Source organism: Plecotus auritus (assembly GCF_963455305.1).
Source record: "Plecotus auritus genome assembly, chromosome: 5".
In the NCBI taxonomy this organism is placed as follows: Eukaryota; Metazoa; Chordata; class Mammalia; order Chiroptera; family Vespertilionidae; genus Plecotus; species Plecotus auritus.
The window spans coordinates 134,787,212-134,801,872 of NC_137776.1; the positions used below are offsets into that span (position 1 = coordinate 134,787,212).

At 40.0% G+C, this 14,661-nt stretch overlaps 1 protein-coding gene across 2 annotated transcripts in view; it reads right to left on the reverse strand.

The window, feature by feature from the left end:
* The window catches only part of RIC1 (RIC1 homolog, RAB6A GEF complex partner 1), a 115,978-nt gene that overhangs the window by 67,569 nt on the left and 33,748 nt on the right, over positions 1-14,661 (reverse strand). For both annotated transcript variants that reach the window (XM_080670555.1, XM_080670554.1), the window contains exon 3: positions 7,879-7,958. In XM_080670555.1, the coding sequence (XP_080526681.1) occupies positions 7,879-7,958 (80 nt within the window). The remainder of the gene's footprint in view (positions 1-7,878; positions 7,959-14,661) is intronic.

The following is a 14,661-nucleotide window of genomic DNA, read 5'->3' on the forward strand; positions in this document are numbered from 1 at the left end:
ACAGACTGGCTAGTAGAGCCATGAGGCAGATAGGGCAAATAAAATCAAGCAAATGGTGGTGTTATTTACAGAAAAAGGAAACTGGCCATAGGCTTTCCCGAGATTAAGTTACTTAAAAATAAGAATGAATTTCTTCCTTTACACTTAAAAAATTTCTCCCTTCTGATTTTTCAACTATAAGTTAATAGACAGAACCTAAAACTTATTTCAATAATATCTTCCAGAATACTCTTCCCCTGGGTGTATGTTTTATTTCCTCACCTCTGAGATCTTTTTAAATGTCATGTTCTCAGTGAAGATCCTGACCACTCTATTTCGAGTTGTGTCCCCACTCACTATTCCACTCTATTTCGAGTTGTGTCCCCACTCACTATTCCACTCTATTTCGAGTTGTGTCCCCACTCACTATCCCTTGCCCTGCTTTATTTTTCTTCATAGAATGTATCTCATTTGCAATGTATTTTACTTATTTGTCACTGTCTACTAGAAGAACACAGCTCTCTGCATAGTTTTTGCCACCTCCACCCCCTTTGTTTCACTGCTGCATCCCCTAGTACCTAATAGTCATGGAGCTTGGAAAAATTCCATACTTAGAGAGATGGATGCATGAAAATAAGTTTTCAGAAAGAAGTAAGTACCTTATCACCAGGCCTTTATATATTATGTGTGTGTTTTTAAAAGCTTTTTATTTATATTATCACACATCCAGACAGCCTTCAATCTGGTAAGAATCATGTGCAGGGCTCTCTGAATTGGGCAGATCTTTGAACACTTCTATCATTCTTTGGGCTTAGGTGCCAGTCTCATATCTGTGGTCAACAGGGTATTTATATAATACCATCCCTAACAATCTTATTAGTAAGTGGTCATGCAATTATGATATAAGCTAATGGATACATAAAATATACGAAGTTCAATAGCTAAAGGTTACACATGTACATTTACGGATATACACATATTGAAATCAAAGTACATATGTGATGTTTTGAGAAGATCAAGGAAATAAAGAAGTTAGTTTATTCTCCAGAAAATTAACACTAAAAAAAAATGTTGAGGGAAACTTTCACATTTATAACTAATTCATACCTCCTTTTTCCTCTAAACTTGATGTAATTTAGTACGTTTCTGGAATTTTTTAAAAATATGTTTTATTGATTTTTTACAGAGAGGAAGGGAGAGGGATAGAGAGTTAGAAACACTGATGAGAGAGAAACATCCATCAGCTGCCTCCTGCACACCTCTTACTGGGGATGTGCCCGCAACAATGGTACATGCCCTTGACCGGAATCGAACCTGGGATCCTTCAGTCCGCAGGCTGACGCTCTATCCACTGAGCCAAACCAGTCAGGGCTGTTTCTGGATTTTTGCAAGAGTAGCTGTGTTAAGGTTAGAAACCTCAAGCCTTGATTAGCTATCCTTTTCCTGCTTTCCACCTAGCACTAATTCATTAACAGTCTGCTAAATTCTCAAAATCTAATGAAATATACTAGAGTGGGGGACAGGAAGTTTTGATAGTTGTTTTAGAGATAATATCTACATTTTAAATATTTGATAATTAAATGTACTGGATTTTAGAATGTACAAATTTTTTTAAAAGGAACTTTGGCATCAATAGGCTAATCTTTTAAAAATATGAGGTTAACAGAAGTGGAAAGATGAATGGGGGGGGGGGAATCTCTGCATTCAACAAAGTATACAATAAGATAACATATTTGTTGAAATTATTTTCATTATAATGAAATAAATTTGATTTGCAGTTTCAAGATCTACTAAACTCATATTTAAGGATAAATATATGAATACGTTCTAAAGCTAAACACAGATTTATCTTCTGATTTATCCCTGATTTATCTTTCATTAATTTCACTGCAAGTTCCAAGACACAAAAGAAAAGTCAGACGACCTTCAGTAGATAAGTCTATCCATGGTCTGAAGGGATAGTTTAATATACAGCAGAATTTATAAAGACACAAAAGATAAAAGTGAAACATTCATTAATCAAAGAATAAATGACCTTTGAGGCATAAAAAGTCATTTAATAAGACTGCCATCATTGTTGAAGGCTGACTCCCAACATCAACAGGAAGAATGCTGGAAACAGCACTCTGGAAACTACGAAAAGATCACGGAGGCATCTGACCTGTCTCAGGTGGAGCACACTGGAAAATGACATGCGGTCTGAGTTAAGATGCTGTCACATAATACAGGGAAGCGGAGGCACTAGAAAAACTCGAGTGATGGACTCATAAGATTTAGAGCACAGAAACAAGAGACAATAGTTTCTATAACTGAGAAGACAACTACTAACTATTGGCCTCGATTATGATGCTTCTATTCTTCAGAATTGTAATAAACCACTCCAGATCATTTCTCCTCTTTTTTCATTCCTTAATTTCCAAATAAATTCCAAAGTAGACAGCTAGATAGGCATAAATATATTTGAGGCAATGTAGTATTAGTGATAAAGAGCACAGACTTTGAAGAGTCCTGTGCCACTTAGTAGTGTGACTATGAATGAGTTACTTGGCCTCTCCATCTCTGGTGTGATCTGCAGAGTAATTGTACCTAACTACCTTACAGGGTTGTTACAGGGATTAAATGAACTTGAAAATGTACTTAGAATAGCATCTTGAACTGCATAAATATTTACAATGACACAAATGACGACAATGATACACTGTCAAAAGTAAAACATCTCTGCCTGGCTTGAATGGCTCAGTGGTTGAGCATCAACCTATGAACCAGGAGATCCCTGTTTGATTCCCAGTCAGGGCATATGCCCAGGTTGTGGGCTCCATCCCCAGTAGGGGGTGTGCAGGAGGCAGCCATTCAATGATTCTCTCTCATCATTGATGTTTCTAACTCTCTCTCCCTCTCTCTTCCTCTCTGAAGTCAATAAAAATATATATTTTTTAAAAAGTAAAACATTTCTAAAACCCTCCTTAAACCAATATATGAGCCACCATTTTCCAGGTTTTAAAAACCTGAACTTATATAATCCTCCAAACAATTGAAGAAGAAAATATTTTTATTTCAATTTTACAAATAGGTTCTACAGAAAAACTACCAACTCGGACTAAGTAACTCAACTAGAAAGTGGTTTAGCACACAAATACACAACAGTCTGACTCTAAATCCTCGCATTCACTCTGCTCTGCAAAACTGTTTCCCTAGAAGAGATTTTTAATAAAGTTTATGCAGCAGTTACTAAGAATAAAACTCTGGAGGAAAAATACCTTATTATCCAGTCAAACATAAAAAAAATAATTACTTAATACAGAGTATATATTATTTATATATTATATAAAATCATTTAAAATATTAGCAATGAAGTAAGAATTTGGTGAAGGAAAAAATACATTAGTGATAACAGCAGCTATCCTTTATTGATTTTCCCATGAGCAGGGCACTTATCTGAACATTTAATATGCATGATCTCACTTAATCCTTGGAAATAATTACTACTGTGATCTCATTCTATGGATGAGGAAACAGGTTTTGGAGGTATTAAATAACCAAATAAAAGTCATACAGCTGAACAGAAGCAGAGCTGACATTCAATTCCAGGTCTATCTGATGCGAAAGCCTGTTCTTTTAACCATTAGTGATTCATGCTGCTCTAAGGTTATACACATTTTATTGAGCTCACATACTCAAATTGAAAATCCCAATACGATATGTGGAAGAACACTCAAATAAAAAATAAAAATAATGCTCTTTATTAGTTCTCTAGCCTAACATACAAAGTCAAATACAGCCCTAACCGGTTTGGCTCAGTGGATGGAGTGTCGGCCTGCAGACTGAAGGGTCCCAGGTTCGATTCCAGCCAAGGGCATGTACCTTGGTTGCGGGCACATCCCCAGTGGGAGGTGTGCAGGAGGCAGCTGATCGATGTTTCTCTCTCATCGATGTTTCTAACTTTCTATTCCTCTCCCTTCCTCTCTGTAAAAAAATCAATAAAAAATATTTAAAAATAAATAAATAAATAAATAAAAACAAAGTCAAATACAGCCAAGTTCAAGCACTGTCAGGACTACTAGTTAGTTAAGTGGTCTCCCCCCAAGTCTTAGAAACAGAAGGCAAGAAACTCTAAAACTTTTCTGGAACACAAAATTGATTCTTAAAATACTATTCCAAAACAATGTAGCCTATATAATAAAGCGCTAATATGCAAATGGTCGTCACACCCTCACCCCCTAACGGCTCAGACACTCAACACTGGGGAGAGAGGAATGGGGACCAGCCAAGCACAAATGAGCTTGCGAGAGAGTAATGGGGACCAGCCAGGCTGCGGCCCGGGAGAGGGACAAGCCACCTGCCGCATGGTCCTGGGCACCAGCGGCTGGGGCTGTGGCCCAGGAGAGGGACAAGCTGCCCGCCCCATGGTCCCGAGCACCAGCGGCTGGGGCTACGGCCTGAGAAAGGAACAACCTGCATGCCCCATGGTCCCCACGGTCCCAGGCGCCAACGGCTGGGGCTGCAGCCCGGGAGAGGGACAAGCCGCCCACCCCATGGTCCCAGGCGCCAGTGGCTGCGTTTTCACCTGTGGCCCGGGAGAGGGACAAGCTGCCCACCCCACGGTCCTAGTCCTCTGCGGCTGCATTGGCCCGGGTGAAGCCAGCCCGGGTCCTGGGTGTCTGCAGCCGGCCAGAGAGAGGAAAGCCCAGGTCCCAGGTGCCTGCGACTGGCCAGAGGAGGGAATCCTGGGTCTCGGGTGCAAGGTGACGCAGAGGTGGTTAGGGGCAATCAGGCCAGCAGGAGAGCAGTTAGGGGCGATCAGGTAGGTAGGGGAGCAGTTAGGGGTGATCAGGCAGGCAGGCAGGCAGGCAGGCAAGCAGTTAGGAGCCAGTGGTCCCGGATTGGGGGAGGCAGTTGAACATCCCCCGAGGGGTCCCAGATTGGAGAGGGTGCAGGCCAGGCTGAGGGACCCCCCCACCCCGCATACATGAATTTCGTGCACTGGGCCTCTAGTATGTATATATGTAAGTCATGTTAGTGAGCTGGAATAAAGAAAACAGTATTTTTACTGTTTCAAGACCCAGCCCATCTAGCCTATCTAATAAAAGAGTAATATGCAAATTGACCATACCTCTGCTACACCCACAAGCCACGCCCACCAGCCAATCAGGAGCGAGTATGCAAATTAACCCAATCAAGATGGCTGCAGCCACGGAGCAAGCAGGAGGCTTGGGTTTCTCTGATAATGGAGGAAGCCAAGCTTTCTGCACACCCTGGCCAGCCCAGGCCTCCACTCAAGGCTACAAAGTTTCAATTATAGAAGATAAATAAATCCCAACAAAAATGGCTGCGGCCACAGAGCAAGCAGGAGGCTTGGCTCCGCTCAAAGCTACAAAGTTTCAATTATAAAAGATAAATAAATCCCAGATACCAGGGCCTCCACTTGGGTCGCTGAGGGGCATGGCTGGCCTGCAAACCACCACAGGCCCCTCGCCCAGGCCACCCCACGCCCCAAGGGAACCGCCACCCTGATCTGGGACACCCTTCAGGGCAAACCAGCTGGCCCCCACCTGTGCACCAGGCCTCTATCCTATCTAATAAAAGAGTAATATATAAATTGACCATCACTCCAACACACAAGATGGCTGCCCCCATGTGGACACAAGATGGCCTCCACAAGATGGCCAGCAGGGGAGGGCAGTTGGGAGAGACCAGGCCTGCAAGGGAGGGCAGTTGGGAAGGACCAGGCCTGCAAGGGAGGGCAGTTAGGGGCAAACAGGCTGGCAGGGGAGCAGTTAGGCATCAATCAGGCTGGCAGGGGAGTGGTTAGGGGGCGATCAGGCTGGCAGGCAGAAGCGGTTAGGGGCAATCAGGAAGGCAGGCAGGCGAGCAGTTGGGAGCCAGCAGTTCTGGATTGTGAGAGGGATGTCCGACTGCCAGTTTAGGCCCGATCCTACCTGGATCGGGCAGTCTGACATCCCTCAAGGGGTCCCAGATTGGAGAGGGTGCAGGCTGGGCTGAGGAACACACCCACCGTGCACAAATTTCGTGCACTGGGCCTCTAGTTATAGTATAAATTATTCCAGTTAAGTTCAGATTATCCTGATTATTGTTTTTATTGACAAGAGCATGTCTAAAATGGACTTAGATGCAGTAGCTCAAAATGCACAAGTAAATGACATTTTAGACACTGATTACAAATTCTTAATAAGATTCACAAAATTACTACTTAGAATGAAAAAATAGTAAGCTTCATATTTAAAATTTCTAAATATATCAACTACCTATTACAATGTCCATACTATTTCAACATTATACTTTTTCTGCCCAAGGGTCTTTGCATTAAAGATTTCTATTGAAAAATAATCCAATTAAATTCCATCATCAAAAGAATTTCTGTTCTTTACAAAAGATTTCCAAAACTCAGAACAGCTCAATTAACACTATATTTCTTACAAAAAGAAGTGACTAATAGCATCAAGGAAAATCTAGTTTCCTAAAACCTATGAGCTACGTGATATACGTTAGTCTTTCCCAAAATGTATTCTCAATAATATTAACAAATGTTATTTGAAGAAACACTTTCACAAAGCTATTTTTTAAAAATTGTGGCCTTTTTGTTTTAGATTTTCAAATACATGGATTTTTAAATATAAAAAATTTTGGAAAGTTCAAGAGTTGAAAGAAGCTGGAAAATCACTATAGTTCTACCATTCAGTAGCAATAACAATATATGCATCGTTCCAGCATTTTTCTTTAGGTGATTTTTTATGCTTTGTTTTACAAAGTAGTGGTCATATTACATATATAATTTTGTACGACTTGTTTCTTCACTAGGCATTATATGATCAGATTCTCAAGTTTATAAATTTTTCTGAGACATTATATTTAATGATGCATATTATTTTAGGAGAATGTACCACAGTTGACTCCCACCTTTGTGTATATCTACTAAAAGCGTGCAAAAGACATTTTACTATTCTTCCACAACTACTTTTATATACTGAAATGTGTCTTTTAAAATTGTTGTATTAAATGTTTTGTTTTGAGTTATTGTTTAGAGTTACTAATTAATGCAGATTAATTATATTTTCTCTTTTGAGATTGCTTTTGCCCATTTATCTTTTGAAATCTTTGAGTTTCTTAGCAATTTATATGGCTTCTTTATAAAAATAGTAAGCCTTGGTATTATTTACTGCAAAATTTTTCCCAGTTTGTTACGTACCCTTTTAATGTTGTTCTTTTTTTCCTATTCTCAGAAATGTAAATTTTCACATAATAAAATCAATTTTCCCTTTAATTTCTTACATACATGATAAACTTTGGCCATCTTCCACCACCTAGAAATGAGATACTTATCTATATTTCCATACACGTTAATGACTTGATCTTTTTTAAAAAAGATGTTATTCTTTAAAATTATACGTTTTTTTATTTCCAAAGTTCTTTCAATAAAACATTCTTTCACTTCAAAAGTAAGGTTAAAAAAGAAAAAAAATGCAAAATATACAGAATAACATAAAGATCTAAGTCCATGTTCCCTCAAATTCTTTTCTATTCACATACAAAAATATATACGAGAAAAAGTGCCCTTTCAACTTAAGACATTTCACCTCTGCCCCTCATGATCTCTTAGCAGCTCCTTGATAAGGATTGGAGAATGCTAGAAATGAAGTATATTAATAGTAATTCTGATTGTCTAAGAAGGGATATAGTACATTCACCCAAGATTCTCAGACTTACTTAACTACAGAATTCTTTATTCAAGTATTGACAGTTCAAAGACCTGATAATTTTTTAAACACTATTTTGGAAATGCTAGCTTAGCTTATTTTAATCACTTCAGACAACCCAGAATTGTAATGTTTTTGTAAATTCAAAGTGTGCATATCAAATATTAAAGTGAAAAAACGAACTTACTTGGGATACACTGGTTCATAAAGGTACTTGTCCCCTCTTGTAGATGTAATGTGAAAAAACAAGATGTAGCCATTTGCCGTCTGAAAGATAAATTTTATTTACCATAAATTAAAGGGTAAGACTATGAGAACCAGGAGAATCACACAATAATCACTTCCGAAACAGTTCTGTCATACCAAGATGAAGGGAATTGAGATGAATGTGTACTGAGTACAGGATTGCACTGCTCTGCAACTTGCTATATTCCACTCCTTTAGAAACTGCTCTCAGCTGTTATTTGGTGATTCAATATCTTAACATGCTGGGAGGAAAAAATATCACAATGAAACAAAGGAATTCTAAAGTAAACTGACATCTTTCCTTTATTCCCAAACAAATTACATTCTAATTCATGTTACAGTGACTCTCAGGTTGCAGAACAGACTTCCATTTAGCTGGGTGTGAAGGGGAGTATTAAAGGTAGCAGTGGGAAACAGAGTTGGGATGGCAGGTTGGGGCCAGATCACAGGAGACCCTGAATACTAGGCTAAGCAGTTTTGAACGTATTTTGTATGTAATGGGAAGCCAATGCAAGGTTTGAAAACAATAATATAAGAGCTGTGACTTAGCTATGCACAATTAAGATGCATTTCAAGTGGAGAAAAATACTAGCTAAAAGTTTTGAGTTCTAGGCAATCTACACAAAATATAAAAATGATCTCTACTAAGGTCATGACAATGAGAATAAAGAGAAAAGGATGACAGTAAACTAGACATAGGACTTAGCAGCATATTGGTGACTAGATGGGAATGCAGAATCAAAAGATGCCAGAGTGTTTTCCTATTATAAGCAAGGTTACAATGAAAATACACATATGCCTAAATACACCAGTGCTGTTCTGGCTAGTATGGCTCAGATGTTTGGAGTGTTGTCCCATACCCCGAAAGATGGTGGGTTCAATTCCCGGTCAGGGCACATACCTCGGTTTCTGGTTTGATCCCCAGTCAGGGTGGGTGTGGGAGGCAACCCACTGATGTTTCTCACCCACATCAATGTCTGTCTGTCTGTCTCTATCTCTCTCAAATAAAAAAAAAACCACAAAATAAAAAGATCAATAAATACAATGGTGTTAGTATTTGTCAGATATAATCATAGAAATGAGACAGTACTTAAAATTGATTTCAATGCTCCTTGTGCCTGAATATCTATTCATTGTTTAAAATTTAGAAAAACTGCCCTAGCTGGTTTGGCTCAGTGGATAAAATGTCAGCCTGTGTATTGAAGGGTCCTGGGTTCAATTCCGGTCAAGGGCACAAGCCCGGGTTGTAGGTTCGATCCCCAGTGCAGGGTGTGCAGGAAGCAGCCAATCAATGATTCTCTCTCATCATTGATGTTTCTCTCTCTCTCTCCCTTCCTCTCTGAAATCAATAAAAATATTTTAAAATAAATAAAATAAATTTAGAAAAACATTAGGAATAATTATGGCCTGCCATAATAACTCGGAATCCTCAAGTAAATAGTTAATTAATAATTAATATATTTCATGTCACTGGTTAAGAAAATGTACAATACATTTGAGGGGAAAGGACCATCAAAATTAGTAAAGCTTCAGAATCCAATTACCTGGTATACTTTGGTTACCAGGCAAGTTCACTTATTCAGTACCCATTCCATGGTAATATATGCTTCCTTAACATTTATTTTTATTATACCTTGATAGTTTATCTTTTATTTATCTTTTTCTTCAAAATATATTTCTTTATTGATTTCAGAGAGGAAGGGAGAGGAAGAGATAGAAACATCAATGATAAGAGAGAATCACTGATTGGCTGCCTCCTGCACGCCCCCCACTGGGGATCGAGCCTGCAACCCGGGCATGTGCCCTCGGCCGCAATCGAACCTGGGACCCTTCAGTCCGCAGACCAATGCTCTATCCACTGAGTCAAACCGGCCAGGGCAATAGTTTATCTTTTAGTATAAATGGCTATTTGCAAAGAGTGACTGCTTTGCTAAATAGGTAATACAAAAATATCAGTGACCTTTCTCAATTATTACCATACTAGAGGCTCGATGCATGAAAATTCATGCACTGGAGGGGGGGTTCCCTCAGCCAAGCCTGCCCCCCTCACAGTCCGGGAGCCCTCAGGGGTGGGAGGCGACCGGCAATCAGGGAAAGTGATGCCCCATCATACCTCTGCTGCTGCCACTGCTGGCAGTGCAAGCCTCGGCTGACCCTGGTTACCTGAGCCTCGGGCGGCCCTGGGTGGCTGGGTAGCCGCCATCCGAGGCTTGCCTGCGCCTCGGGCCAGCCCTGGGGGTGGGGGGGGGGTTGGGGGACTCCGGAGGCAGAAGCGTGGGACGGGCCCAGCCTTGCCACACGCCTGCCATTCTAGTGGGGCTGAGGGGACTGGGCACCATCTTTGAGGGCGTGACAGTCAATTAGCATATTTGCTCCTTATTGGCTGTGGGTGCCGCCATCTTTGAGGGCGGGGAAGTAAATTAGCATATTCCCTCCTTATTGGTTGTAGGTGTCGCCATCTTTGAGGGCAGGACAGTCAATTAGCATATTCCCTCCTTATTGGCTGTGGGCACTGCCATCTTTGCGACAGCATGAGGGTCAATTAGCATGTTCCTCTTTATTAGATGGGATAATTATTCTCCTTCTGCATTAGTCTACATTATAATGTAAGAAATAAGAATTTAAAACAATCTCTTTTGGCCCTAACCGGTTTGGCTCAGTGGATAGAGCGTCGGGCTGCAGACTGAAGGGTCCCAGGTTTGATTCCGGTCAAGGGCATGTATCTTGGTTGCGGGCACATCCCCAGTAGGAGGTGTGCAGGAGGCAGCTGAATTGATGTTTCTCTCTCATCGATGTTTCTAACTCTCTATACCTCTCCTTTCCTCTCTGTAAAAAATCAATAAAATATATTTAAAAAAATAAATAAAAATAAAACAATCTCTCTTTTTTTTTTTAAATATATTTTATTGATTTTTTACAGAGAGGAAGGGAGAGGGATAGAGAGTTAGAAACATCGATGAGAGAGAAACATCGATCAGCTGCCTCCTGCACACCTCCTACTGGGGGATGTGCCCGCAACCAAGGTACATGCCCTTGACCGGAATCGAACCTGGGACCCTTCAGTCCGCAGGCCGACGCTCTATCCACTGAGCCAAACCGGTTAGGGCTAAAACAATCTCTTTTGTAGGCAGAGGCAAATAAGTTGAACCAGTAGAAATGGTTTACTTTAAGTTGAGTTTCTGGGTTCTGGTGAGATGGAAAGACAGAGGACACATTTCTAACCTTTTCCTTCTCAGAGTACATTTACCAAAACTTGTGTGGATGGGCCTGGAGGATGCTCTTCAGTTCCCTTGGGGGAGAATGGGTGCTGAGGGACCAGGACGAGGGAAAGTTCTGCTTTGCCACTCCTCGAGGTTCTGGTTCCCCAAGTAAGCCTTAAAAGCAAAAGCCCATGGCTGAATGTGACTGCTCCCAGAAGTGGATAGTGACAGAACTGTCCACATAACCCCATGACTCCAGCCAGCATAGAGGTTGTACTGGTGAACTACATTGCTCCCAGACCTCAGGGTCTGGAGGAGCCTTCAGTTTAAGGTCCTTCAACTAGGAGAAACTGCCTGAGAGTAGAGGAGACTCATCCTAAGCTTCAACATAGGAGAAGAGTTTGTAAGCTGTCTGCCTCTGCAAACTACCATTTGAGCTAACACCTGTTGGTTTGCATGGCCAGAGAGACCCACAGGAAAGCCTGACCTCTATGGGTGGCAAACAGAACACAAGAAAGGAAAATTCCGCTTTATGCGAGCTCAGTAACTTTATAATGGAAGACCTAACTAAATGGCTAAAATATATGGATCCCACTAATGAGTTACATAGATGAGAGAGAAGAATGCAAGTAAATTAAGAGGAAAAAAACATTTAGGATTTTCAAGAGATATTATCCTATATAATGAGAGGAATATGCTAATTATCCGTTACGCCCTAATTGGTTATTGTAACAATCAACCGCCTAGCAACCTGATTACAGATCTGCAGGAGGGTGGGGCAGCAAACTACAAGCGGGCGGCGAAGAGCTACAGTACAGGGCAGGGCAGCAAGCTATGAGGGGGGCGGCAGGGGGAGCTACAGGAGGGCGGGGCAGCGGGCGGAGCTACAGGAGGGCAGCAGCGACCTACCGGCGCAGATTCATGCACAGGGCTACTAGTTAGAACATAAGAGTTTTCCAAGCTAAACATTTCCTAATAGAAAAATTCAACAGATGAACTGATAAAGAGTAATTTTTTTGTGGGAGATGAACCTTTTATTCCAGAAGATTAAATGAAAACAATCTCAGAATATATAGAGATGAAATAATTACTGAAAGCATAGAGACTTGAAGGAGAAATTTGGGAGGTTTGCAAATAGTGAGTAAAAAATCAAGAAATAACATAGGACATGATAAATCTTGTTCTGTTCTTCTATTATTTAAAAAATAATAGAAGACAGCCGAAACCGGTTTGGCTCAGTGGATAGAGCATCGGCCTGCGGACTGAAGGGTCCCGGGTTCGATTCCGGTCAAGGGCATGTACCGTGGTTGCGGGCACATCCCCAGTAGGAGGTGTGCAGGAGGCAGCTGATCGATGTTTCTCTCTCATCGATGTTTCTAGCTCTCTATCCCTCTCCCTTCCTCTCTGTAAAAAATCAATAAAATATATTGAAAAAAAAATAATAGAAGACAAATTCCCTAGCTGCAGAAATATTTGAGTCTTCAGATAGAAGAGGCTGAGATTCAGTTTTGGGGGGGGGGGGGAGGGACAAAGCTATAGAAGGAGAAAGAGGGAGATTAATTTTAAAAAAATCTAGTGATAATAAGCAGAGATGACTCAATTTTAATGATAACGAGAAAAATCATTCAGAAAAAAAAAGAACAGGTTGTCTGCAAAGGAAAAAGAATCAGATTAGCATTAGACCTATCATCACTAACAATAGAAACCAGAGGGCATTAGAACAGTATCTCATGGCTGGAAAAAAAGAATCTCAATCTAAGAATCTTATACCGAGACAGGATATCCTTTACCATGGTTAAAGAATGGTATGTTCAGACATTACTTATTTCATTTAATCTGTGAAGGACTACCATATGTGCAGAAAATTCTCTTGGCATTGGAGCCACAGTGAAAAAACCTAACGTGGAACTAGGTTTGAAAAATAAACAAACACAGGCAACCTGCAGAAAAACAACTGCAAAAGGCCAATAAACATGTGAAAAATACCAAACCTCACTAGCAATAAAACAAAAGAAAATTAAAATGATGAGACCATTTTTTATCAATCTAATGCAGGCATAAATGCAGGGTAATGGGAATCTTAAGAACATGGAAGGAATAATTCTGGAACTGATACAGTTTTACTGAAAAATAATTTGGCAATATTTATTAAAAAGAAGATATATACTTTGCCCCAGCAATCCCACATAGGGGTAAGTGTACTAAAGAAATAAAGCACTAATATAAAAGGATACATGTATAATAATGTTTACTGTAGCACTGTGCATAGTTGCCAAATGTCCAGCAAGTAAAAAGTAGCAAAGTAAATAAGAAACTTGCATACTATTGAATATTTTACAAATACTAAAATTAAATTAGAAGTATATATATATATTAATCTAGAAGGATAGTCATAATATACTAAGTAAAAAAATGAAGTTGCAGAGTAATGTGTAAATTAAGATCCCAATTTTGTGTGAAAAATGATAAAAATTCCTATATCTATCAATTTAAAAATACACTCATCTGTTAAGTCAGAATCCTATGCAGACATTCAAAATCAAGTGACAGAAGAATGCTGAAATGAAACAATGTTCATTAATATAATATGTAAAAAAGCAAATTATGAAACTTTGTGATAGCTTTCCATAAAGAAAAAATGTTTCAGATAATCTTCTATTTATAAAACTCACAGATTTACCAAATCTTCTCCCCATCAAACATGACATTACCAGTCACTTATAGTATCACTTTGGATTTAAAAACAAATGGACTTTGCCCTAGCCAGTTTGGCTCAGTGAATAGAGCTTTGGCCTGCGGACTAAAGGGTCCCGGGTTCGATTCCAGTCAAGGGCACATACCTCGGTTGCAGGCTGGATCCCTGGCCCTGGTTGGGGTGCATGCAGGAGGCAACCCATCGATGTCTCTCTCTCACATCACTGTTTCTCTCTGTCTCTCTTCCTCCCTTCCACTCTAAAAATCAATGGAAAAATATCCTTGGGTGAGAATTAATAAAAAACAAAACAAAAACTAATAGACTTCAATCACTATAATTCTTTTTTTAAAATATATTTTTATTGATTTCAGAGAGGAAGGGAGAGAGAGAGATAGAAACATCAATGATGAGAAAGAATCATTGATCGGCTGCCTCCTGTATGCCCCCTATTTTGGGGAATTGAGCCCGCAACCCAGACATGTGCCCTGATCAGGAATCAAACCTGGAACCCTTCAGTCAGCAGGCCAACGCTCTATCCACTGAGCCAAACCAACTAGGGCTTCAATCGCTTTTCAAAATCCATAAGCTATTAACTATAAGAGCATCTGCAAATATCCATGAAATATATATAAGGACTTACATAAAAATAATTATCTGTGAATGGTAGAATTATTGATAGTTTTCTTCTTGTTTCTGTCAGCCTAAGTATTCTCTCCCCCGCCTTTCCTCTCACTCTAAAAATCAATAAACATACCCTTGGATGAGGATTAAAAAAAGAGCAAGTGCCAGGGGTATGAGAGAGGAATAGATAAATAGGAGAAGCACAGAC